The 24,433-nt window shown below is 41.3% G+C and overlaps 1 protein-coding gene across 1 annotated transcript; it reads left to right on the top strand.

Moving 5' to 3' along the window:
- Positions 1-20,680: 20,680 nt before the first annotated feature.
- Positions 20,681-23,908, top strand: LOC104906141 (elongation factor 2; the record flags this gene model as incomplete). Its single annotated transcript, NM_001303081.2, is given in 5 exon segments — positions 20,681-20,725; positions 20,812-20,899; positions 21,219-22,008; positions 22,011-22,019; positions 22,021-23,908. Coding segments are annotated over 5 exon segments (2,529 nt in total). The 3' UTR covers positions 23,660-23,908.
- Between the last annotated feature and the right edge of the window lie 525 nt (positions 23,909-24,433).

Genomic DNA, 24,433 nt, shown 5'->3' with positions numbered 1-24,433 from the left:
CAATGATCACCACATGTCATAATACTACTGCTTAGCCAATCAGATGCTGTCAAATTAGGGTGACATCAAGGTACATCAGTCTTTTTAGACACTATAAATAGTCCTTGAAATCAGGGAAAAGGTACGTTTTTCAGAGCAGTGTACTGTTATTCTGCTAAATTCTCTCTCTCTCTACTTTCTCTCTCTAAAAGTTTCCTTTGCACTCCTGATACACGACTTAAGCTTCGGAGGGGGAAATACCACCCAAACCTCCAAGGTGGTCCCTTTTTGCAGGTTTGAAGGCGGAGCTCAGGTTCGGGTTTCGAGTCCAGGCATTGTTGCACAAGTCTCTTATTATTGAACCTATTGTTGGGGATAGTAGTATTAATTTACGAGTTTAGCACTACGTAACAAAACTACTAGGCTACCTTCAATCACTTTAAAAGTCGCTTACTGAAAAATCTCTGCCTAAAACAACCAATATAATTCAAAGTCAATACACTAAATAAAATCCAACAACTTTGAAATACTTGAAATCCTCTTTAAAAATATTTAAAAGTTGTTTTTACCATTAAAACTTCAATTACTTATCTTATCTAGCATAGTACCAATATACTAGTAATTAAAATCCATAAAACTCCGTTATTAATTTCACATCTAAAATTCCAGCAACCTATAAAATTTCAAAACTCTCTTTAAACATACTTAAACATGCTTAAATTCGTAATTTAAATCAATTTCATAGTTTATGACATGCTACTATGATTTTTCAATATTTAACACCCTAAAAATTCATACTTTGATAATTAAAACTCAATCTAAAAATAATAATCAAATCTGATATTTTATTCTTTTAATAAATAATATATATAACTAAAGATTCACCATTAAAATAGTAAATTAAAGTTATTAATCATGATTAGTACTAAAACAATACATAAAAACACAATCTTTAATCAAAACTTAAGGAGAAAGAAAAGAATTAAACCAAAGAATCAAGGAAACAAAGAAGAGAAAGGTGACGACAATGGACAGCAGCACCGACAGCAGTGGTGACGTTTTTTGGCGAAGAAGAAAGCGTTACTTGAAGAAGAAGAAAGAAAATTGGTAGAAAAAGAAAAAAAATGTGAAAGGAAGAAGAGAGAGAAGGACCGGCAACTTTAGGAGTAGTGAGGAGGAGGAGAGAGAAAATTTGTGTGGTAAAATAATTGAGTTTAAGGTATTTATAAGTAGGTTTTTCCTTTTGGGCTTAAGAAAAGGAGATCGTGTTTCAATAAAGTTTAATAATGAATAGGATTGATGATTTAAAACTCTTAACATCAATAGAGATCCTTTTCCTAATCCACTTAGAATTTGGGTTCCTCAATCCCATTAAATTCTTTTCCAAATCCGATTAGTATTTCAAACATTTTTCAAAGCATGTCTATACAAAAATATTTTAACTTCCTTAAATCCTTAAAATAATTCCTTTGTCTTTCAAAATAGTCATCCTTCTTTAAATAAATACATCATTTTAAACTCAACTATGTTTAAATATAAATATATAAATACAAAAATCTATTTATAAATTAAAATCCATAAAATTACGGGGGATTACATACTATTGATACTAGGAAGGGGATTTTCACCTAGTTTAGGAGGTTTTATTTGTTTTAAGTTGAGACAATACTTATTTCTGATAATAAAGAATTATTATTATTTTTAGTTAAAGTATCTTGTTGGAAGTTCTTTTGTTAGTTAGTAGTTAGTTGTTGAAAGCATGAAAATCACGTGGCGATAATAATCCTAAATTACTCAAATACCCCCTTTGTCCCATAATAATCTTGACACTTATCAAGACATGTAGTTTTAGATGATAAGTTGTTGTTTTGTTATCAATTATTATTTTATTAAAAAGTAGATGTGATAGGAGTTAGTAGTTAGTAAAAGTAGTATTATTTTATTTTAAGGAGAGAGAATGTGGGACATGGTTGGAGTTGGAAGGTAATAAGAGTGGTATTATTTTATTTGGAAGAAAGATAGTGTAGGCCAATAGTTAAAAGGTAGAATGATTAAAAAATAGTGGGTCATATCCCCAAATAGAAGTGTAAAAAGTATTATAGGACAGACAAAAAAGAAAAGTGTAAAAAGTATTATGGTACGTGTTGTAGCCTAGAAATCAAGGGCTACCAAGATGACACGTGGCCTCATCAGAGCCCTACATGTGGCGCAGGCACAGGGAGGTAAAGTACACAGGGTCAGAAGGTTATATGGCTAAAAGTACATTTCTCTGGAAAAGGTGTACTAAAGCCCCTATTATGGCCCAAAAATTGTACTTAGGCCCAGCTAAGGCAGCCTACATCTCTGAATAAAGGTGAGGTGTATTAGCCAATCAGCACCTGCCACGTGTCATCATTTTACTGCTTAGCCAATCAGATGCTCCCAATTAGGGTGACATCAAGGTACACAGTCATTTCAAACAGTATAAATAGTCTTGAAATCAGGGGAAAGGTACGTTTTTCAGCAAAGTACTGTTATTCTGCCATAATTCTCTCTCTTCTCTACTTTCTCTCTCTAAAGTTCCTTCATATCCCTGATATATGACTTAAGCATCGGAGGGGTAAATACCACCAAAACCTCCAGGGTGGGTCCCTTTTTGCAGGTTGCTGTCGAGTCGACCGGATTAGACCAATCATTGTTGCACAAGTCTCCAAATTAAGGACTCGAAGTTGGGAGCTGTTGTATTGCATTGCGAGTTTCATACTACGTAACATTTGGCGCCGTCTGTGGGGAGACGCAACGATGACGGATTGTCACTCATCAAATGTGCGAAGGAACAGAATTTTAGAGTTCAAGTAGAGATATGTGATGACGAGAGGCCACCCCGGGACGGGACAGGCATCATGCTCGTCATATCTGAGGGAGGACGTGACCCTGTCATCCAGGAAAACCTTGATCGTCCAGTGACAGCTGGTCACTTAGAGCATGTCTTAAATGACTTCTAGACTAGAATGACCGCTGTTATGGAAGAGCAGATTAAGAACAATATGTTGTTCTTTCAGATAAGTCCAGGAGGAGAGGCAGCAGAGCCGTTCAAAGGGAGGTCCAGGAGGGTCGTCCAGGACAGCCGGCCACCTCGGCCAGAGTTGTCCAGGCCGCCTTCCAAAGGAAAGCACCAGCTGTTAGTGACTCAGGAGAAAGATGGACTGGAGGTTGGTAGTCCGTCCAGGAGACAATATTCCCCCTACGGCCACAAAATGGAGACTGATGCTAGGGAGTATCTGGAAGCCAAGAGAGCGGCAGCCCAGCAGCGTTCAGCCTCTGGTTCCACTCCTTATATGAAGGACCGTCATTGAAGGCTTCCGTCCAGAACAGAGGACGAAGCCATGGACCTTCGCTTTTCAGCCAAGGCAAGAAAAAACAGTTTTGCAGCCAATGGTGTATAGGCGTCAGCCTTAGCTAACACCTCTTCTAATCCGGTACTAAAGGAGTACCCGGGAGCACATACCCATTGAGGGTCAGGTTGGGGCACTCCAGATCAATTGGCCAACTCCTTTCTCGGTCAGAATTATGGAGTCCCCTCCTTTCCCAAAGGTTAAGCTCCCGAGATCGAGCCTTTCGATGGAACAACAGATCCAGACGATCATCTATCAGCCTATAAGCATCAGATGTATGTCCAAGGGGTGGACGATGCTACTTGGTGTAAGAATTTCCCAGCTACGTTGAAGGGAGTAGCTCAGAAATGGTTTAACAATTTGCCGCCTAACTCAGTGAACAATTTCACTGAGCTCAGTATCCTGTTCACTAGTCACTTTGTGGCTAATCGTCAAGAACAAAAAACAAGCATGCACTTGGGTAAGGTGTTCAAGGTCCTAAAGAGGCCTTGAGAGGTTATGTGAAGAGTTCAATCTAGAAGCATTGCAGATCCAGGATCTGAATGCGTGGAGTTGCGTTTGACGCCTTCATCAGAGGTTTAAGACCAGGAAGCTTTAAGTTTGATTTGGTCAAGAAGAAAATCACCACATTGACGGAAGCTTTGAAGGAAGCTGAAGCATTCATTCATGCCACGGAGGTTTGTGCTGAGGCAAAACAGCCGGAGGTAAAGAAGGTGAAGAGGCTTTCAGCCAAAAAAGAATCCGCCCAAGAAAGCTGAAACTTGGGCAATGACTTCTTTGACCACCTCGTCCAAGAGGAGTAGGCGGTCTGAGCCGGCGGCCTCAGTTGAACCTATAGAGTTCAACAAAGATCAATATTCCATTCTTATGGAAATAAAGATCAGCATGAGCTAAAGGCGCCGGCCGAAATGAAGACGCCCTACCGTAACATAGACAAAGCAAGTATTGTCATTTCCACAAGGATTGTGGCATGAAACCAATGAATGCAAGCATTTGAAGAGAGCATTAGAAGATTGGCCGAAAGGTAAGATGAACAATTATCTACCTTCGTCAGGAAGGAATTTCCAGAAAAGAGATAACCGTCAAGGAAGAAAGATGGATGGTGATAGCACGGATGATGATGTTAATGGTCATTTCAGGAGGATTTGCGGCCGGAGGTCCAACAAATCGCGGCCACAAAACTATTTAAGGGAACTCAGTCAGGTTATGCTCACTAACCAGGCCGAGTCTGATCCTTTCCCAAAATAGTGGTCAGCGAGCTGGCCGAGGAAGATAAGGACGCCGCATGATGACCCCCTAGTTGTGGAAATGAAGATTGCCAACCTCAGGGTTAGGCGAATTCTGATTGATACCGGAAGCTCTACTGATATAATCAGTGCTGATTGTTTGTCTCGTTTAAGTTTGATAAAAATGACTGGTGCCTGTAAATCACCTATAATCGGTTTCGGCGGAGGGATCATCCATCCCATGGGGACCGTCACTCTACCCGTCAGGGTTGGGGAGAAAAGATGCGCCGAACGCTTTTTGTGAAATTTTTGGTAGTACGAGACTTGACTGCTTATAATGTCATTCTCGGACGACCTACCTTAAATCACATCAAGGCTGTTATTGTGACCACTTAATGCTATGAAGTTTGAGTGTGATGGGGGAAGATTGGATCTCTCTATGGAGATCAGCAAGCTGCTAGAGAATGCTACTTACCACTCAAACCATCATCATGGAAAGAAAAGGCAGAGCATCCGAAGGTCAGGAAGATGATGGCCGAAAGGTGAAGGGTCAGATTATTGAGTTAAAGCAAGAAGTGAGAAGGTCAAGTGCTACCCTTCCTGAGAGCAACCGTCAATGCTCTTGCCCAGCAAGAAAAGAAGTGTTTGGCTATTAAAGAATAAAAGAATTCATCTGAGGAGGTTATGGCAATAATGAGCCTGGGACTAGAACGTCCGGAGCCGGTAGAAAGCCCGATAGAAATCTGTTTAAGACCAGATCGTCCAGAAAGGACATTGAAGATTGGGTCCGTCCTGAATCCTGAAATCAAGGACGCCTTGGTAAAGCTGCTAAGAAATTTGAAGATTTTTTTGCCTATACCGTGGAGGAAATGCCTGGGATAGATCATGAGGTGGCGGTGCATAAGCTAAACATTGAGCCGAGGCAGAAGCCCGTCCGGCAGAAGAAGAGGCATCTTAGGCCGGCCAGGAATCAGGCCGTTGACCAAGAGGTTCAAAAGCTGCTCAAATCTAAGTTTATCTGTGAAACTTATTATCCAAATTGGGTGGCAAATGTGGTAATGGTTCCCAAGCCGAATGGCACATGGAGGATGTGTGTTGATTACACGGATTTAAACAAGGCTTGTCCTAAAGACAGCTTTTCGCTGCCCAAGATTGACCGGCTGGTTGATTCTACAGCAGGATATGCACTGCTGAGTTTCATGGACGCTTACTCAGGCTTCCACCAGATTCCCATGTGGCCAGACGACCAGGATAAAACCTCCTTTATCAAGAGAAAGGTGTATGGCTGGCTCCGGATGCCCTTCGGCCTGAGAAATGGCCGGCCACCTTTTCAAAGGCTTATCAACACTGTGTTCAGCCACACTTGGAGAAATATGGAAGCTTATATCGACGATATGATCGTCAAGAGTCGAGAAGAAAAGGATCATCTGGACGATTTAAGAGAAACTTTCCTCACTTTGAGGAAGTACAAGTTAAAGCTCAATCCGCAGAAATGCGTATTCGGCGTAGTAGCTGGGAAATTTCTGGGGTTTTTGGTCGATCAGCGAGGGATTGAGGCCAACCCGACAAAATTCAAGCAATCATGAATATGACCTCGCCGTCTAAGGTCAAAGAAGTTCAGCGTCTGACGGGATGTCTGGCTACCCTTGGACGGTATCTTTCAAAATCAGGAGACAAATGTCATCACTTCTTTGCAACCATTAAAAAGAATGCAAAGTTTGAATGGACGGAAGAAGCTGAGATGCGCTTCAGCAAGTTAAAGATCATCTTCGGCAGCTGCCTAGGCTAATCAGCCGGCCGAGGAGAAAAACTGTAGTTTACCTGGCCGTGTCTCCATTCGCGGTAAGTGTGTTCTCTTGGCTGAGAGAGATTCAGTGCAAATACCCGTCTATTTTGTTAGCCATGTCCTAAAAGACGCGAAAGGCAGGTATTCGTCCATCGAGAAGTTCGGCCTGGCGCTGTTAATAACGAGCCGGAAGTCAAGGCCTTACTTTCTAGCCCATAGTATCCTTGTTTATACAGATCAGCCACTGAGGCAGGTATTGCATAAGATGGACGCTCCGGCCGAATGTTGAAATGGGCGTTGAGCTCAAAATGTTTAACTGGACGTTCGAGCCCCAAAAAGCAATCAAGGGGCAAGCTCTAGCAGACTTTATTGTAGAGCTTACCCGGCCTATGGTAGAAAACGTCCAAGACCCAGCAGAGGGAAAGACGCATTGGACCCTAATGGTAGACGGATCATCCACTGCGAATGGATGTGGTGCCGGAATCATTTTCCAATCACCAGAAGGGGACAAATTTGAGTATGCAATGAAGTTCCAATTCCAGGCCTCAAACAACGAGGCAGAGTATGAAGCTCTCTTAGCCGGCATAAAAATGTGCAAAGCGGCTGGGGCCCTGGAGATTGAGGCTAAAACTGATTCTCTGCTGGTGGTCAGCCAAGTGAACGGAGATTTTGAGTGTAAGGAGGCATCTATGAGTAAATATATGAACTTGATCAAAGAGGAGATCAAGTCTTTGAAACGATTCGTCCTAGATCAAGTGCCTAGATCTGAAAACCATCAGGCTGATGCCCTCTCTAAGCTAGCCAGTTCGGCTGAAGGGGATGTCCCTAGAACAGTCTTCTGGGAGGTCAAGGCGGCCAAGAGCATTGATGCCGAGGAAGTTCTGATTCTCAGCCGGGAAGATAAGTGGATGAGTCCCATTATTGAGTACAAGAAGACGGGACGGTTACCTCTTGATCCTTTAGAAGCTAAGTACGTGAAGGCTAGGGACAAGTGGTTCGAGTTGTGGAATGAGACTTTATACAAAAAATCCTTCAACCGGCCTCTTCTTAAGTGCATCAGCAAGAAGGAGGGATTGGATGTTTTGAAAGAGCTGCATGAAGAGGTGCTGTGCTCCCACATTGGGAGGGCGTTAGGAGAAAAAGCTCTAAGGACCGGCTATTTTGGCCGACCTTGAAGGAGGACGCTTGCTTACGCAAGAAATGTGATAGTTGTCAAAAGCATGGCAAATCTATCAGAAGCCGTCCAATTACTTAACTCCAATCCTCTTTCCTCTTCCTTTGCTAAATGGGGAATGGACATTCTTGGCCCTTTTCCTATTGCGCGCCGGCCAGAAGAAGTTTGTAGTAGTGTCGTCGACTACTTTACAAAATGGGTGGAGCTGAAGCACTGAGAGGCATAACCACCAATGACGTCAAAGGGTTCATCTGGAAGAACCTCATCACAAGGTTTGGTATGCCCCAGTCATTGTCTTTGACAATGGACCGCAATTTGAAACTCCCAAGCTTCGTCAATGGCTGGCCGATCAAGGAATCAAGGCTCACTTTGCTGCAGTGGCTCATCCACAAGCCAATGGGCAGGTCGAAGCTTTTAACAAGATCTTGTCGGCCGGGATTAAAAAGAAGTTGGATAATGCAAAGGGGCTATGGGTGGAAGAATTGCAGCTGGTCTTATGGTCAATAAGGACAACGGCCAAGAACTCCACGGGAGAAACTCCATTCATGCTGGTATATGGCTCTGAGGTCGTCCTTCCTATAGAATTGAAGAACCAACCCTGAGGGTGATGATGTACTTAGAAGATGCTAACTGGGCAGCTCTTTGGACGGCTTTGGACTTAGTCCCTGAAGTCAGGGGCAATGCACTGCTGAGAATGCAACTCTACAAGTTAAGGATGGCAAGGGAGTTTAACAAAAGAGTTGCAAGGCATCCATTGAAGCTTGGAGACCTCGTCTTGAGGAAGATGGAAGCAGTCGGCCGAGCTAAGAGCTAGGAAAGCTCACCCTAATTGGGAAGGACCCTACAAAATAGTCGAAGTAGTTCAGAATGGCACCTTTCGTCTGGAAGGCATGGACGGGCGTTCTATTCCTAGGACGTAGAATTCTGATACTTTGAAAAAATACTTTGTTTAGGGCATCTTGAGAAATTGTAATTTACTCTTAATGCATTACAATGAAAAAAGTAGAAATGTATACATGTACCTTGACTATCCGTCAAGCAAAATTCATATAATACAGCTCTACTTTCCTATGACTCTCTGTTTGATTTATTTGCTTAAGTTATATACTATTGTCCAAAGCTAACTAATACAACAGAGCAGCAAGTAAACACACCTTCTCTTAGGAGATCGGACAACATGTTATCATCCTAATATGGATAAGTACATAAAATTGGTCGTTCGTTTACTTAAAGAGTTAAACATCTCTTAAACAAGGTCGGCTGGAATTAGGACGCCTTAGTAAAGGTATCCTACTTTCCGTCCAAAAGCTCAAAATTTAGAAATAACAACCTTAGTAAAGGAACAAGTTATTTCATAATTTAACAAAGAAGGACGGGTTGCAATCACCTTCATAAAAACGTCCAAGTTATTAAACAAATTATGGCTTTTCTCCTTCTTGAAACAAAGGAAGGTTATCAAAATTTCCTCGTCCAAGAAGGGGGGCATATAGGGGAATAATTTATTAAGAATAACTAAGTCTTTGTTCAATGACGAATGATTGTCAAAGTTCAGGCCGAACAAGTTATTAACTTAGCAGATTATAATCTGCTAAGTTTTTGCTTAGGCATCTGACGGACGTCCTGACCTACTCGTCCAAAAAAGAGCTATTGGTTTAGACGAAGTAGATTATGACGAATTGCTTTCATACTTGAGCATTAATGTTTAGGCAATTGATAAATGTCTTGATACATTCGGCCAAAAGATCTATTGGACCAGACGAAGTCTTTTAAGACGAATTGCTTTTATACTTAGGCGTAAATATTCAATCGTAAAACAAGGCGTCCATTGCAGGAAAGTGTAAAGCATTGGAAATGAAGAAAGATAATTTTTATAGATGAAAGGAGAGATTACAAGCTAATCTAAAAAATTACAAAGCTAAACTAGAAAGCTACAAGTACAAAAAGGCCTGCGGCCGAGAAAGGGGAATGGGGAAAGCTAGGCCTCTGGAGGAATGTTATTCTCTTCGTCTTGGGCTTCGGCTTCGTCCTCTTCCTCGTCTTCTGAGGATTCCTGGAAGACGGGGGGTTCCTCCCCTTTAATGTTAGCCTTGTGCAGGCTCTCCTGAAATTCTAGCTGGCGAACATACCTGGGGATGTCGTCCTCCTCGGCCAGCATCTCAAAAGCCTGCACAGCCCAAGCCTTCGAAGTGTTGATTACTTCGTTCATAGCCTCCTTGGCCGCCTCCTCGGTGGCCGAAAGTTCCAATTTCATCATATGGCCCTTCCCTTGGAGATAGCGGTTCTCTCTCCTGAGTTCCGCCGCGACCACCAAGGCCACATTCCTCTCCGCCTGGAGAGCATCCCTCTCGTCCAGAAGGCTGGTCAGCCGGAGGAGATAATTTTTTATTTGGACCTCCATCTCAGCCGACCGTTTTTCCCAGGCCATCTTTGACTGCTGGTGCAGCAACTCCTGCTCGGCCATGGAGAACTGGCATAAAACTGCGAGCAAAGAGTTGTCGAAGGAAAAACGAGAAGTGTTAGGACGGATGCAAAATTGAAGAAATATATCTAAGTATAAAATTTTCAAGGCATCTCAAGAAAAGTTACCTCTGCAGCCAGTTGAGACATGCAGCCGACATGCCCTGATGAGGCTCCCCTCAAACCCTTAGTGTAAGTTTCAGGGAAGCATTTGAAAAGCTCCAGCTTGAGCTTCTCTCTGTCCGCCGAGCTCATCTTCGAAAAAGCGGCCGAAGACTCGTCGTCAGAAAGAGTTGGAGAGCCGGCCGGAGCTTCCTCGGCTTTGCCCTTTTCCTTATCTGAAAGAGGTGACTCGTCAGTATTTTTGACGGGTATAACGACAGTCTGACGGTTGGAGGGACTCATTGGCCGCCCGCCAACCCGAAGGGTTCTAACGACATTGAAGTAGTAAGACTCACCAGAAGAACAGGAGGCCGTCCTATATGCCTCCGGCATTTGGCCTACCAGTTTGGCCACCAGACCTGAAAAGGCTGACACGTCCACAGCCGCATCCAAGTCAATGACCGTGTCCGGCTGATCGGTGGCAGAAGGGCCAGAAGGACCGGTGTAGGTCACCATGGGCAGATCGTCAGCCATGGGAAGCTCTTCCTTGGCCGGAATTTCTTCCTTGGCCGGAATCTCAATCTCGACCTTGGGAATTGGCCGAGATGTTTTCTTCTTTTTGGCCGTGAACCCCTTTGCCTTTTTAGGAGGAGGGGCCTCACTTGTATTGGCCGGTCTCTTCTTAGCGGCCGGTTTCTCCGCCAACGCCTTAGACGTTGGGGCATTTTTTTGAAAAAAGCAAAAGTTAAAAGGATCAGAAGAAGCAGGAGCCCGTCCGAGTGAAACTTCATGACGCTCTCCCCTCCAGAGAAGGAGCTCGTCCTAAAGTTATCCCAGAATGTTCTGCTCTTCGAAGAAGCAAGGCGTCCAGAATAAATTCAGGACGATTTGCTCTTCGAGGAAGCAAGGCGTCCAGAATAAAATTAGGACGATCTGCTCTTCGAGGAAGCAAGGCGTCCAGAATAAAGTTAGGACGACCTGCTTCACGGAGAACGAGTTCGTCCAGAAAATCAACCAAGGACGTTCTGCTCTTCGACGAAGGAAAACGTCCAGAAAAATTTAGGACGCTTTGCACCAATAAGAGTGAACTCGTCCAGAGTCAGCACCGGACATTTCAAAAAAAAATGAATGAATATATACTTACTAGAGTATCCGTCCTCTTTTCAGCTCCAGTCTTGCTGAATTCTTTCCAAAGAGAGTCTGCGAACTTGGACGAACTCATGTCTCCTCTCCAAGACTTTCTGAGTTTCGCCTTGGCCGAGTCTGCATAAGAAAAGCCATATGGTTAAAATTCTAAGCATAGGAAGAAGGCATTTACTTAGAAATTATTGCAGGGTATACCTCTATCCTCGGCCCGCCGCAAACCGGCCGCGACCAGGAAGTCGTCATTGTAAAACATCTCCTTGAAAGGGATCCAGTTGGACGGACCTTTGAAGGAGATGTCGTTGATGGAATACTCCGAAATCCTAAAGTATTCCACCAACTCTTCAGCCGGGCTGTTCTCCAGCTCCAGAAAGCACGCTGATCGTCCAGCGTTGGTAGCAGCCCGGCTAGTATAGCGATAACGTCTAGCTACCGCTTCATTAGGAGCTTGGACGAACAAGAACTCGGCTTTCCAAGCATGCATCTTGGACGTCTTGTCCCAAGATGTCATAAAGCCTTGACGGTTGCAGATGCTGAACCAGGCCCCGCCTATGGTCTTAGGAACCTTACAGACGTAATGAAATTGAGAAAAGACGGCCATAGATGGATCAACGCCCTTAAATTCGCAGATAGCTAGGAAAGTCAAAATGTTTTGCCAAGAGTTTGGGGCAAGTTGGTTAAGGCCAATGTTGTAATAGTAAAGAAGGCGGCTGATGACAGGGTGCAAAGGAAAGCGCAGTCCGGCATCTAAAGCCAGACGATAAACAGCGAAATGGCCGGCAGGAGCACTGAGTATAGTGTCCTCCCGGCCAAGAAGAACAAACTGATACCCCGACATGGGTATGGCTGAAGAAAGGTGGTCAAGGTGAGGTCCTACCCGTCCTAACCAGCCGCTTTCGGCCAAGATATACCTAGGGTCAGACAAGGGGCCTAGACGCCGCCTTATTTCAGAAGAAGTGGTGGACGGCTCTGAATCACTAGCCGGATTAGACGAAGTTTCGGCCTCGTTCGACTCATTTGAGGCCGCCCTGGTATTGGACGGGTTAGGGTCTGGAGAGCCCCGCACTTCAGGTTCCTCCTGGACGAATTCAGAAGATGGACTTGGGTTTGCAGGACGAGCACTCTAGACTTCTCGCTCTCCATCAGCGGGAATTCGTCCAGTCGATGCCTCCTTTTTCGAGCTGGAGGCCGGCATGTTGACCCCTCGTCTGATACGAGCTGTTTGCTTGACGCGCGCCAGATTTCCCTGCACATGTAAAGACTGGGTCGTCTAACTTTGCCGTCCATGACTAAAGATGAAAAATGCATGTCCGGCCGATTGCTTCTCTCTCTAAAAACACAGTAAAAATTGCAGAGTCTCTCTCTCTAGAAAATTTCTCAACGGTGTTAAAATGATCTCAGAAGCGACAAAGTCCTGTATTTATAGAGGGGTGAAAGTGACCCCCTCATCCGGCAAAAGTAACCGTTGCCATGAAAAGTTGACCTGTGGAGACCGGCAAAATGGCGCCTCTTTTTTTAAAAAGAAAAGGGCAGTTCCAGGTCGGTTAAAAGAGGAAGATCAACCGTCTTAGCGCCTAAAAAGTAACTTCCTCTTTTAAGGGGCAAATGTTGTAGCCTAGAAATCAAGGACTACCAAGATGACACGTGGCCTCATCAGAGCCCTACATGTGGCGCAGGCACAGGGAGGTAAAGTACACAGGGTCAGAAGGTTATATGGCTAAAAGTACATTTCTCTGGAAAAGGTGTACTAAAGCCCCTATTATGGCCCAAAAATTGTACTTAGGCCCAGCTAAGGCAGCCTACATCTATGAATAAAGGTGAGGTGTATTAGCCAATCAGCACCTACCAAGTGTCACCATTTTACTGCTTAGCCAATCAGATGCTCCCAAATTAGGGTGACATCAAGGTACAGCAGTCATTTCAAACAGTATAAATAGTCCTTGAAATCAGGGGAAAGGGACGTTTTTCGGAGCAAAGTACTGTTATTCTGCCATAAATTCTCTCTATTTCTCTACTTTCTCTCTCTAAAAGTTCCTTCATATTCCTGATATCTGACTTAAGCATCGGAGGGGAAAATACCACCCAAACCTCCAGGGTGGGTCCCTTTGTTGCAGGTGGCTAGTCGGAGCTCCGGACCAGGAATTGGATCAATCATTGTTGCACAAGTCTCCAAATTAAGGACTCGAAGTTGGGAGTTGTTGTATTGCATTGCGAGTTTCATACTACGTAACAGTACGGAGGGAGTATTATTATCTGTTATTTATTTTAAAGTGAATAATTTGAGGTGTTACAATTAATGCCAATTTGTTCCTTAGATTTTATAATTATTTAAGATAGAGCAACTCCTACAAATCATCCAATATTTTTGTTAGTGAGCATATTGGGGTACGATCTACCATTATTTTTAAAAGCATAAGTAAGGTTGTCATGTGTCACATCTTCTTTAGCATAACTTAGTTAAAAAAATTACTAGCCTTCTATGCACGCAATGTTGCGTGAATTATTTTGGTGATTATTATGAAATTTCATCTAACTTTAATTTTAAAGGATGTAATTTATAATGATTATAAGTACTAATTAATAATTTATAATGTTATATAAGTACAAAATATGAAAATTACTTGATGAAAAAGTTGTTCTAATAGGAAAGCAAATAAAGAAGATTGTATTTCGTATTTAGAAATTGTGATGGCATTTAGATGTAAAGTTCTATTGTCAAATCGAATTTGTGAAGGATTTTTATTTTGTTTGATTGATTATTTTGTTCTTTATGTCAAAATTTCTTTGAATGGCTTTTTATGTCAAGTTGTTTTGTCGTTTCTTAATTTGTGAGAAAAATTTTCCGTAACTTCTATTTTGATTGCATATTACTATTCGATGAATTAGAAAAATCACATATGATAGGATGCAATTTCATTGAATTTGACTTAATTAACCTTGTCATTTATTAGTAATGAATATACACGGAGGTTATATTACTGTAATTTTAAGTAAACACCAGATATACCTTTTTTAGCTTATATAATAAAGATGATCTAATTTTTTTTAATGATCATTATATTTTTCCTCTAAAAAGTAAAATGATAATATATCTTAACTAACACAAACGAGAAGAACGATTCCCAAAAAAATGAAAGGATTATATTAACTGACACACGCTAATTATTGACCCCCGAAAATTAAAAAGATAAGACTTTTTTTTTGAGGGGATAAGAGATGTGTCATATATCAAGGGAGGGATAAAATGTCATTAGTTCATAAGAGCCAATTGTGGTATTTATCATGCACTTCTGGGCCCTGAGACTCTTGAAGAATCTTTTCCATTCTTCGGTTATGTGTGGAAAGATAGAAATAAAATGACCACAATTTTGGGCATTCACTTAATCTTGTTAGGTATAGGCGCTTTTCTTCTATATTTTAGGCTCTTTATTTTGGGGGCATATATGATACTTGGGCTGCAGGAAGCAGAGATGTAAGAAAAATTACCAACGTTACCCTTAGTCCAAGTATTATATTTGGTTATTTACTAAAATCACCTTTTGGAGGAGAATGATGGATTGTTAGTTAGACGATTCAGAAGATATAATCAGAGGGTATGTATGGATAGGTTCCATTTGTAGACTTGGTGGAATCTGGCATATCTTAACTAAACATTTTTGCATGGGCTCGCTGCGCGCATGTTTGGTCATGAGAGGTTTATTTATCTTCTAGTTTGGTTGCTTTATCTGTCTATGGTTTCATTACTTCACTAGTGGAAAAAAGCAGTAGGGCTGCGCTGAAAATGGCATGTAGGGCTGCGCTTTTTGAGGGCAGCCCTTTCCATCGCAGCCCTTCACTATTCAAGTAGGGCTGCGCTAGTAAAGCGCAGCCCTTCACAACGAAGGGCTGCGCTTTTTAGGTAAAAGCGCAGCCCTTCAAGCTTAGAAGGGCTGCGCTTTTACCTAAAAAGCGCAGCCTTTCTGACCCAAAAAAAAAATAAAAAAATTTTTTTTTTTTTTGCATTTTTTTACTACTAGATATATCTACTCATATTGTTTAAACAATCCAAAACAAAAATATATCTTACAGCAAAGCAAAAAGCACAATCAACTCGTTTGAAGCTACAATTAACCAAGTTTTTCTATAAGAATTGCACATTTCAACAGAACTATCATACAAATAAACAAAATAGAAAGTATAATGAAACAGCAACGAACTAAACAAAGGCAACAAAAATTGTTCAACTGGAAATTGCCTACACACCATAATCCACACTTACAACATTATAACTTAAACCCTAAAAATCGAAAAAAATATGATATTATTGCATCTAAACTAAAAAACGAAATTAAATAAACAAAAAACAAAAAAGTATAATGAAATCAGATCTGAAACTAAAAAAGTATAATGAAATCAGAAAATAGAGAGAAGGAAAATAAAAAAACGAACGAAAATTGAAAAACAAGGGACGAAAAACAATAAAGAAATTAAGAAAATGAACTAACAGTAAAAACGAAAAATAGAAAACGAAAATTGAGAGTGATTACATATCTAAAAAATGAAAAAATTACAACGAGATCTGAAATCACAATTAGATTAAAAAACGAAAAAACTCAGATCTGGAATCACAACGAGCGACATATTTTGAGAGAGGAGATGAAATCAGCGACGAACATTGAGAGAGAACTTCACAACATAGCCGACGAACAAAATAGCCGACGATGATTGTGATTTCAGACGATGATTGTGATTGTGACAAAAAACATAGCCGACGAACATAGCCGACGAACATCAGCTTTCATCTTCGTCGGCTATTTTGTTCAACTTCACAATTGTGATTGTGACAAAAAATAGCCGACGAAAACGAAAACCCATCGATCTTCAACTTCGCAAAATAGCCGACGAACATTTTCGTTTCCAGATTCATCAATCTACGCAAGCAAAGTGTAAAAAAGAAAGTCTGGGAATGAGGGAGGAGAGAGAGAATGAGACTTGTGAGGGAGGAGAGAGAGAATGAGACTTGAGAGAGAGAATGAGATTTGTGAGAGACTGAGAGGCGCGCGAGAGAGACTGAGAGAATGAGAGAATGAGGGAGTAAACCCTAGTTACTTGGTCTTTTAAGCCCGCGCTTTTTTCAAAATAAAAAAAAAACCATGAAGGGTTGCGCGTGTCCCAAAAAACGCAGCCCTTCCTTCAATAGGGCTGCGCTTTTAAGAAAAGCGCAGCCCTTCTGAGTATAAGAAGGGCTGCGCTTTTGTTAAAAGCGCAGCCCTACTTATGAAGGGCTGCGCTTTTTTTAAAAAGCGCAGCCCTTCTGTTTTGTAGGGCTGCGCTTTTTAAAAAAAGCGCAGCCCTTCACTTGTAGCGCTGCGCTTTTAAAAAAAGCGCAGCCCTTCCTGCGCAGCCCTTTCTTTTTTTTCCTCTAGTGCTTGTTGCTTTAATTAATTTGTTTGGTTCAATAATACTGCTTATCCTAGTGAGTTTTACGAGGCCACTAGACCTGAAGCTTCTCAAGCTCAAACATTTACTTTTTTAGTTAGAGACCACTGTCTTGGGGATAACGTGGGATCCACTCAAGGACCTACCGGTTAAGGTAAGTACCTAATGCATTCTCCAACTGGAGAAATTATTTTTGGGGAAGAAACTATGCGTTTTCCCGATTTGCACACTCCCTAAAGAGAACCCCTAACATCTCTAGATTGAGTCTCGACTTTTGGTAAAGAGGCCATACTTCCTTCACCTAAATGAGAATTTGATTTAGCGGCTCTTTCCAAAAGTCGTGAATGCAAATAAAAAACATCTCCAGGATAAGCTTCACGTCCCGGCAAGGTTATGCGCTATGAGACCAAGACACAGTTGACAAATCTTTGCTAAAAACAAGACATCTTCTAAAATAACATCAAGATCCGAAAAGAAAATAGCTCCTTTGGAGAGTCGGGAACCAAAGCTTGACAATTCGTTTAAAAAATCACTTGGGTATGATCATGGTTGCGAGCCAACTTAGCTGCAAAAGCTAAAGCCTTTCCTTCAGCCACTTCAAAGGGCCACCAAACCCCGCACTCTTCTCGTAGCAGCCCATAGAACTTCTACATTATTGCCCTTCGCCACTATCGTAGTCCCACCCAACCATCCTTGCATACAGATGAATCTCCGTTCACCTTAACAACACCAGCAGGTGGAGTGCACTAAGACATTGGGTTGGGAGCTACATTACGTCTCGCAGCTCCATTGATGCAGTTAGCGTAAACCGCCCCAAACTCTAAACTTAGCTTATGGGCACGATCCACAATCACGTTATTTGCAATGTAGCTTCCTTCATGTACAGCCTGATTGAGGCACCAAGTCACTAAAGCTTCTCATATCCCATGCTTCACGTGCATGAGAGAAAGCAAAAATAGCGTGAGTTAGCATTTCAAGAGTAATTGCTCATTGGACCAATTGAAGCTTCAAGAAAGTTAGAGTGAGGAAAGTACTTTGCTTTCATCACCTTCCCAAAGAGAGTATATGTTGAATAAACCAATCTCCAAGCTTTTATCCCTATAAGTGCCTCAATAAAGACTCCCAAATCACGAAAACCCAAGCCTTACAGACATTTTGACGTGCAGAGCTTATCCCAGCTCTTCCAGTGCATATTCCGGACCCTTTTTATCCCCACTATAAATCAACCATCGACGATTTTAGGGACTGTATAATCGAAATAGGGATCTTTTAAACACCCATGAGATAAGTAGGGATTGCTTGGATTACCAACTTTAGAAGCACTTCCTTACCAGCTCGAGAAAGCAGTTTTTCCTTCCATCCCTGAAGATTTTTCCATACCCGATCTTTCATTTCCGCAAAAATCATTTTCTTTGCCTTCCGGCAAGAGTTGGAACTCCTAGATACTTTGGTTATTTGTCAACTTGTATGATAACCATAAAATATGTTAATTCCTGTTTTTGAATAGCACACCCCTTTGCTAATTGAAATTTGGGACTTCTCAATATTTGTCTTGTGGCTATATGTTGTTTCGTATTTGTTGAGAATATCAACTATTATGTTGCATTCCTGTCGAGTTGCTCTAGCAAAGAGTAAACTATCATCAGCAAACATAAGATGAGAGATCTCAGGGCCACTGCAACTCGCCTTCACCCCATGAATTTGTTTAACTAAAGTGGCCTTAGTCAACAAATAAGAAAGGGCATCAACAACCAGGATTAAAAAGATAAGGAGAAACTGGATCCCTTGTCTTGATCCCCAAGATGAAGAAACATAATCACAAACATTCCCATTAACCACAAATGAATGTTTTCCCGTAGAAACACAATAAATAATCAACTTCACCCAGGACTTGGCAAAAACCCAACTTCAGTGATAAACACCTCAGGGCACTCCATTTCTCTTTGTAATATGCTTTACTCATAAAGTTTATAGAGCAATAGATCCCCTTCTGCCTTTGAATCCGTGCTTTGTAAAATGAAAATTTTCGAGAGCAATAAGGGCATTATCTGTGATCTGACAACCTGAAACAAAAGCACTCTGGTTTTTCGACACAATATCTGGTAATATAATCTTATGCCTATCTGCAATCACTTTTGAAATAAGCTTATAATAGGACGGAACTCATAAACAGGGGTAGGAGTTTTCACCTTTGGGATCAGGGTCACATTTGTTGTGTTTAGACCATCCGACGTTCTCGTACCTTGCACTATACCAAGCACCATAGCTGCAATATCATCACCAACAATATGCAAAAACTTCGGATGAAAAACTACATGCATATCATCAGGGCCCGGAGCTCTACAGGGGTGCATCTGATAGAGAGTTGTGAGAACTTCATCCTTCGAGCAAGGTCAAGTCAGGGTCTCATTCATCTTAAGAGTAAGTTGTCAATGAATGACTTATTTTTTCAGTTTTTTTATGACTTGTTAATGGATGTGGGTATTATATTGCATTTAAAAGATTAGGTAGGACTAGAATTTTGTGTTTCGGGCATTGTAATTGATTTAAAAATTGCTTTAGTTATGTTGATTTATCCCTTCAATCATAAACTTTTCCTTTCACGATATATATTTTTATGACAGTTTATTTTAGCAACTTTGAAAATCCTTTGATATACATATATTAGGAAGGGTTATAAAATCTTGATAGTTAATATTTTTTGTTGAATTAAATGTTAAGAACTACTTTCATAAGCAAATATTATAACTCTCAATTGACTTATATAATAAAGAGATTAAATTATAAGTGATGACGATATAAGGGATCGCTTGGGCCAACAATTAATCTATACTAATATATTAAAAGGCATTCCTAAACAAGGAACGGTGCACGCTCTCCCTAAGTTCATTATACTCCATAAAACAATTAGAAATTGCATAGTGTAGGATTCAATCCCATGACTTCAAGTTTATATACTAAAGTTTAAACCACTAGACCAAGTGATATTTAATGTTATCATTTTAAATTATGATATTAATAAATAAAAAATTCTCTTATCCGGAGCATAACCCGAACCTAATAACTAATTTTCATCGTATAAATAATAAATGGAGAGGAAAAAAGATTCTATGGTTCCAACTAATATTCCGCACATCTCAAGAAGGGCATTTTCGACCCTTCACAACCAGTACTAACAACATCTAGGGTTTCAATATAAGCTCAGCTGCATCCAGTATTGCACGCCGTATCTCCTCTATCTTTCCTCCATTTCTCTCTAAACGCCTTCTCAGGTACTTCTGAACTGGATTTGTTGATGTTCTATTTTATCGAATCGATTTGTTCATGTTCTACTTTGTTGATTGGATTTATTGGTGTTCTATCTTGTTAATCGGACTGCTGTATTTTTTTCGTTATAGATTGATTTGACATGATTGGTTTTGTTGTAGATAGAAATAATTATTTGAGGATAATAACTAATATATTACTTAATTTTAGTTTTTGGAGTTGAATTTGAAGTTGACTTGGGTTAATAAACATCTTGTTTCGCATTTTTGTTGAATTTTGTATTTGACTCAATTTGATCGACATTTTATTCGATGATGTCATGATGTCCAACTTTATTAGTTTTAATTTGATGTTGTTTTGTTGTGGATCTGAAATTATGGATGAAATGTTTACCTAAACGAGCTAAATCTTCTCAATTCTAGGCTTTATTTGTTGGTTCTTTGAATTATATGAGCGCTTTTGATTAACCTTTAATTACTAGCTCACGATAATCTTATTACTTGCCCGTAATAATCCTTAGTTACCAGTGTAAGATTTTAGCACGATACTTTGATCACTCACAGATCTTATAGAATTCGTATTAATTTTGAGATGTAATTGCTGTTTTGCCTTCTCTGTTGACTTGTTATCTACCTATTCGTTATCGCTGATGCTGACATGGTGTGATAGCCTTTTTCTTCGTCCCATCTCGTTCTAACTGTGCATGATGACCCTTTAATTTGGTCTACAGGTTCTTTTGGTAGCTTCTAGTGGACTTCCATATTGGTCGCTTTGTTTCTCTTAAACAGCTGCGAAAATGGTATGTATACCTTTGCATCAATTTCTGTTGGAGTTGAGAAACTGAATATATGGTTTGTTAATATCCTTTGTGTTTGACTTTTGCAGGTGAAGTTCACAGCTGACGAGCTCCGTGCTATCATGGACTGCAAGCATAACATCCGTAACATGTCTGTTATAGCCCATGTGGATCACGGTAATGCATCCTTTTCTCAGATGGTGCTATATAGTTTTCTTGCTGAGTACTTCTTTAATTAAAAAATAGACTGGCTGCTTGTACCTTTTTTTTGATGTTATTAAGTTAGGATGTAATGCTGTTATCTTTGTTTTTGCTATTCTTGATTCAAGCCCTTTTTTCAAGTATGTTGATGATGCTGAGGAACCATCTTTATGCGCCTTTTGTGACTCCTTATTCTGTATTATCATGTCACTCATAACATGAAATTCCTACCTGTCAAAGTACTTTCTGGCAGACTCTTCTTACAGCTCTTCATTTTTTTAATCTCATTTTGCAGGGAAATCAACGCTCACAGATTCTTTGGTGGCTGCTGCTGGTATCATTGCCCAGGAGGTGGCTGGCGATGTACGGATGACTGATACCCGTGCCGATGAAGCTGAACGTGGTATTACCATCAAGTCCACTGGAATTTCTCTCTACTATCAGATGACAGATGAAGCTTTGCAATCTTACAAGGGAGAGCGTAAGGGTAATGATTATCTCATCAACCTTATTGATTCCCCTGGGCACGTTGACTTTTCATCAGAGGTCACAGCTGCTCTTCGTATCACTGATGGGGCCCTTGTCGTGGTTGACTGTATTGAGGGTGTATGTGTCCAGACAGAGACTGTCCTTCGCCAGGCTCTTGGTGAGAGGATTAGGCCTGTTCTTACTGTTAATAAGATGGATCGCTGCTTCCTTGAGCTTCAGGTTGATGGAGAAGAGGCTTACACAACATTCCAGAAGGTTATTGAGAATGCAAATGTCATCATGGCCACCTATGAAGATCCCCTTCTGGGTGATGTCCAAGTTTACCCCGAAAAGGGAACAGTGGCTTTCTCAGCTGGTCTCCACGGATGGGCATTTACTTTGTCCAACTTTGCTAAGATGTATGCATCCAAGTTTGGAGTTGATGAGTCTAAGATGATGGAACGTCTTTGGGGTGAGAACTTTTTTGACCCAGCCACCAAGAAGTGGACAACCAAGAACTCTGGCAATGCCAGTTGTAAGCGTGGTTTTGTTCAATTTTGCTATGAGCCCATCAAACAGATCATCGCTACTTGCATGAATGATCAAAAGGATAAACTTTGGCCCATGTTGACAAAGCTTGGAATCCAGATGAAGACTGAAGAAAAGGATCTAATGGGTAAGGCATTGATGAAGCGTGTTATGCAGACCTGGCTGCCAGCTAGCAGCGCTTTGCTTGAAATGATGATCCATCACTTGCCATCCCCTGCAACAGCTCAGAGATATCGTGTTGAGAACTTGTACGAGGGTCCTATGGACGATGTCTATGCCACTGCCATCAGGAACTGTGACCCTGAGGGACCTTTGATGCTTTACGTGTCTAAAATGATTCCTGCATCTGATAAGGGTAGGTTCTTTGCTTTTGGCCGTGTATTTGCTGGAAAGGTTTCAACTGGTATGAAGGTCAGGATCATGGGACCTAACTATGTTCCCGGTGAGAAGAAGGATCTTTATGTTAAGAATGTCCAGAGAACTGTCATTTGGATGGGAAAGAAGCAGGAAACAGTTGAGGATGTTCCCTGTGGAAACACTGTTGCTCTCGTTGGTCTGGATCAGTATATCACAAAGAATGCTACTCTTACGAACGAGAAGGAATCGGACGCCCATCCAATTCGTGCTATGAAGTTCTCTGTGTCTCCTGTTGTTCGTGTTGCTGTGCAGTGTAAGGTTGCTTCGGATCTTCCCAAGCTTGTTGAAGGTCTAAAGCGTTTGGCAAAATCAGATCCTATGGTTGTCTGTAGTATTGAGGAGTCTGGAGAGCACATTATTGCTGGTGCTGGTGAACTCCATCTGGAAATCTGTTTGAAGGATCTGCAGGACGACTTCATGGGTGGAGCTGAAATTATCAAGTCTGACCCAGTTGTGTCCTTCCGGGAGACAGTCCTTGATAGGTCAGTCCGTACCGTAATGAGCAAGTCCCCCAACAAGCACAATCGTCTGTACATGGAAGCCCGCCCAATGGAAGAGGGGCTTGCTGAGGCCATTGATGAAGGGCGAATTGGCCCAAGAGATGACCCAAAGAACCGTTCCAAGATCTTGGCTGAGGAATACGGCTGGGACAAGGATCTTGCGAAGAAAATCTGGTGTTTTGGTCCTGAAACTACTGGTCCCAATATGGTGGTTGATATGTGTAAGGGAGTCCAGTATCTGAATGAAATCAAGGACTCTGTTGTTGCTGGTTTCCAGTGGGCTTCGAAGGAAGGTGCTTTGGCTGAAGAGAACATGAGAGGTATCTGCTTTGAAGTCTGTGATGTGGTTCTTCATACTGATGCCATCCATCGTGGTGGTGGCCAGATTATTCCAACTGCTAGGAGAGTCTTCTATGCTTCCCAGCTGACTGCCAAGCCCAGATTGTTGGAGCCCGTCTACCTTGTTGAGATCCAGGCTCCTGAAAATGCTCTCGGTGGTATCTACAGTGTTCTGAATCAGAAGCGTGGGCACGTGTTTGAAGAAATGCAGAGACCTGGTACTCCCCTCTACAACATCAAGGCATACCTCCCTGTTGTTGAGTCATTCGGATTTTCAAGTACCTTGAGAGCTTCAACTTCTGGTCAGGCTTTCCCCCAGTGTGTGTTTGATCATTGGGAAATGATGCCTTCTGACCCTCTGGAGGCAGGATCACAAGCTTCAACCCTTGTGTCAGTTATCCGTAAGAGGAAGGGATTGAAGGAGCAAATGACCCCACTTTCTGAATTTGAAGACAAGCTGTGAGGATTCCTCTGCGTTGAAGATTTTGGTAGTTTTTTTGGTGAAGATTTTCTCTTATCAATTTCATTGCTGCTTGCTTACTTTGTACTGGTTACATTGTGGACAACACTGTTTTTTGTTGTGTCTGGGATTTTTCTTCCAATTTTTGGATTTAAAATTTTGTTGTAGTAGTCTCTATTGCCTAAGCATCTGCCGTGGTAGTCTCTATTGCCAAGATCTGGTAATGCAATTGTGCTTATTTTGGTACTGAAATCGCTTGGTATTTGGCTAGTTTGTGATTTGTGTTGTGCGCATTTGTGGGGATTGTTACTGTAGTGAGCATTTGTGGAGATTGTTACTGTAGCGAGGATTTGGTTCACATTGATTGCACTTTTTTTTGGCTTTAGCTACGGTCTTGTGAGACCCTACAGGTCTAAATGACTAAATCCAATGTTTGCCTTGTGAGATTGAAGTATGTCGATTACAGACGTGTTCAATAGTGTGTGTGTATGGAAAAGATAGAAAAGCCAAAGCCATACTTCTTTGCTTCTCAATGGTGCTACTAAGCTTATTTATGGGATGCTTGTAATTGTACGAAGGATAATCTAACTATAGTTTTTCTGGGCAGAAGAATTGGAGGTCGAGGACTGATTTTCGCTTTTGTTTCAATGCAAAAATCGGAGAAGGGAAAGGAAAGAATTCGAAGAATGGTTCCGCTTCCCCTATTAAATCAAATGAAAGTGATAGAGCATATTATGTTCAACATTTTGGTGCTCTAAAAAGTATAATTAAACAATT

This window comes from Beta vulgaris, chromosome 2, assembly GCF_026745355.1.
Source record: "Beta vulgaris subsp. vulgaris cultivar EL10 chromosome 2, EL10.2, whole genome shotgun sequence".
Classification (NCBI taxonomy): domain Eukaryota; kingdom Viridiplantae; phylum Streptophyta; class Magnoliopsida; order Caryophyllales; family Amaranthaceae; genus Beta; species Beta vulgaris.
The sequence above is the reverse complement of the archived record's forward strand: the minus strand, read 5'-3'. Positions and strand labels throughout refer to the sequence as shown.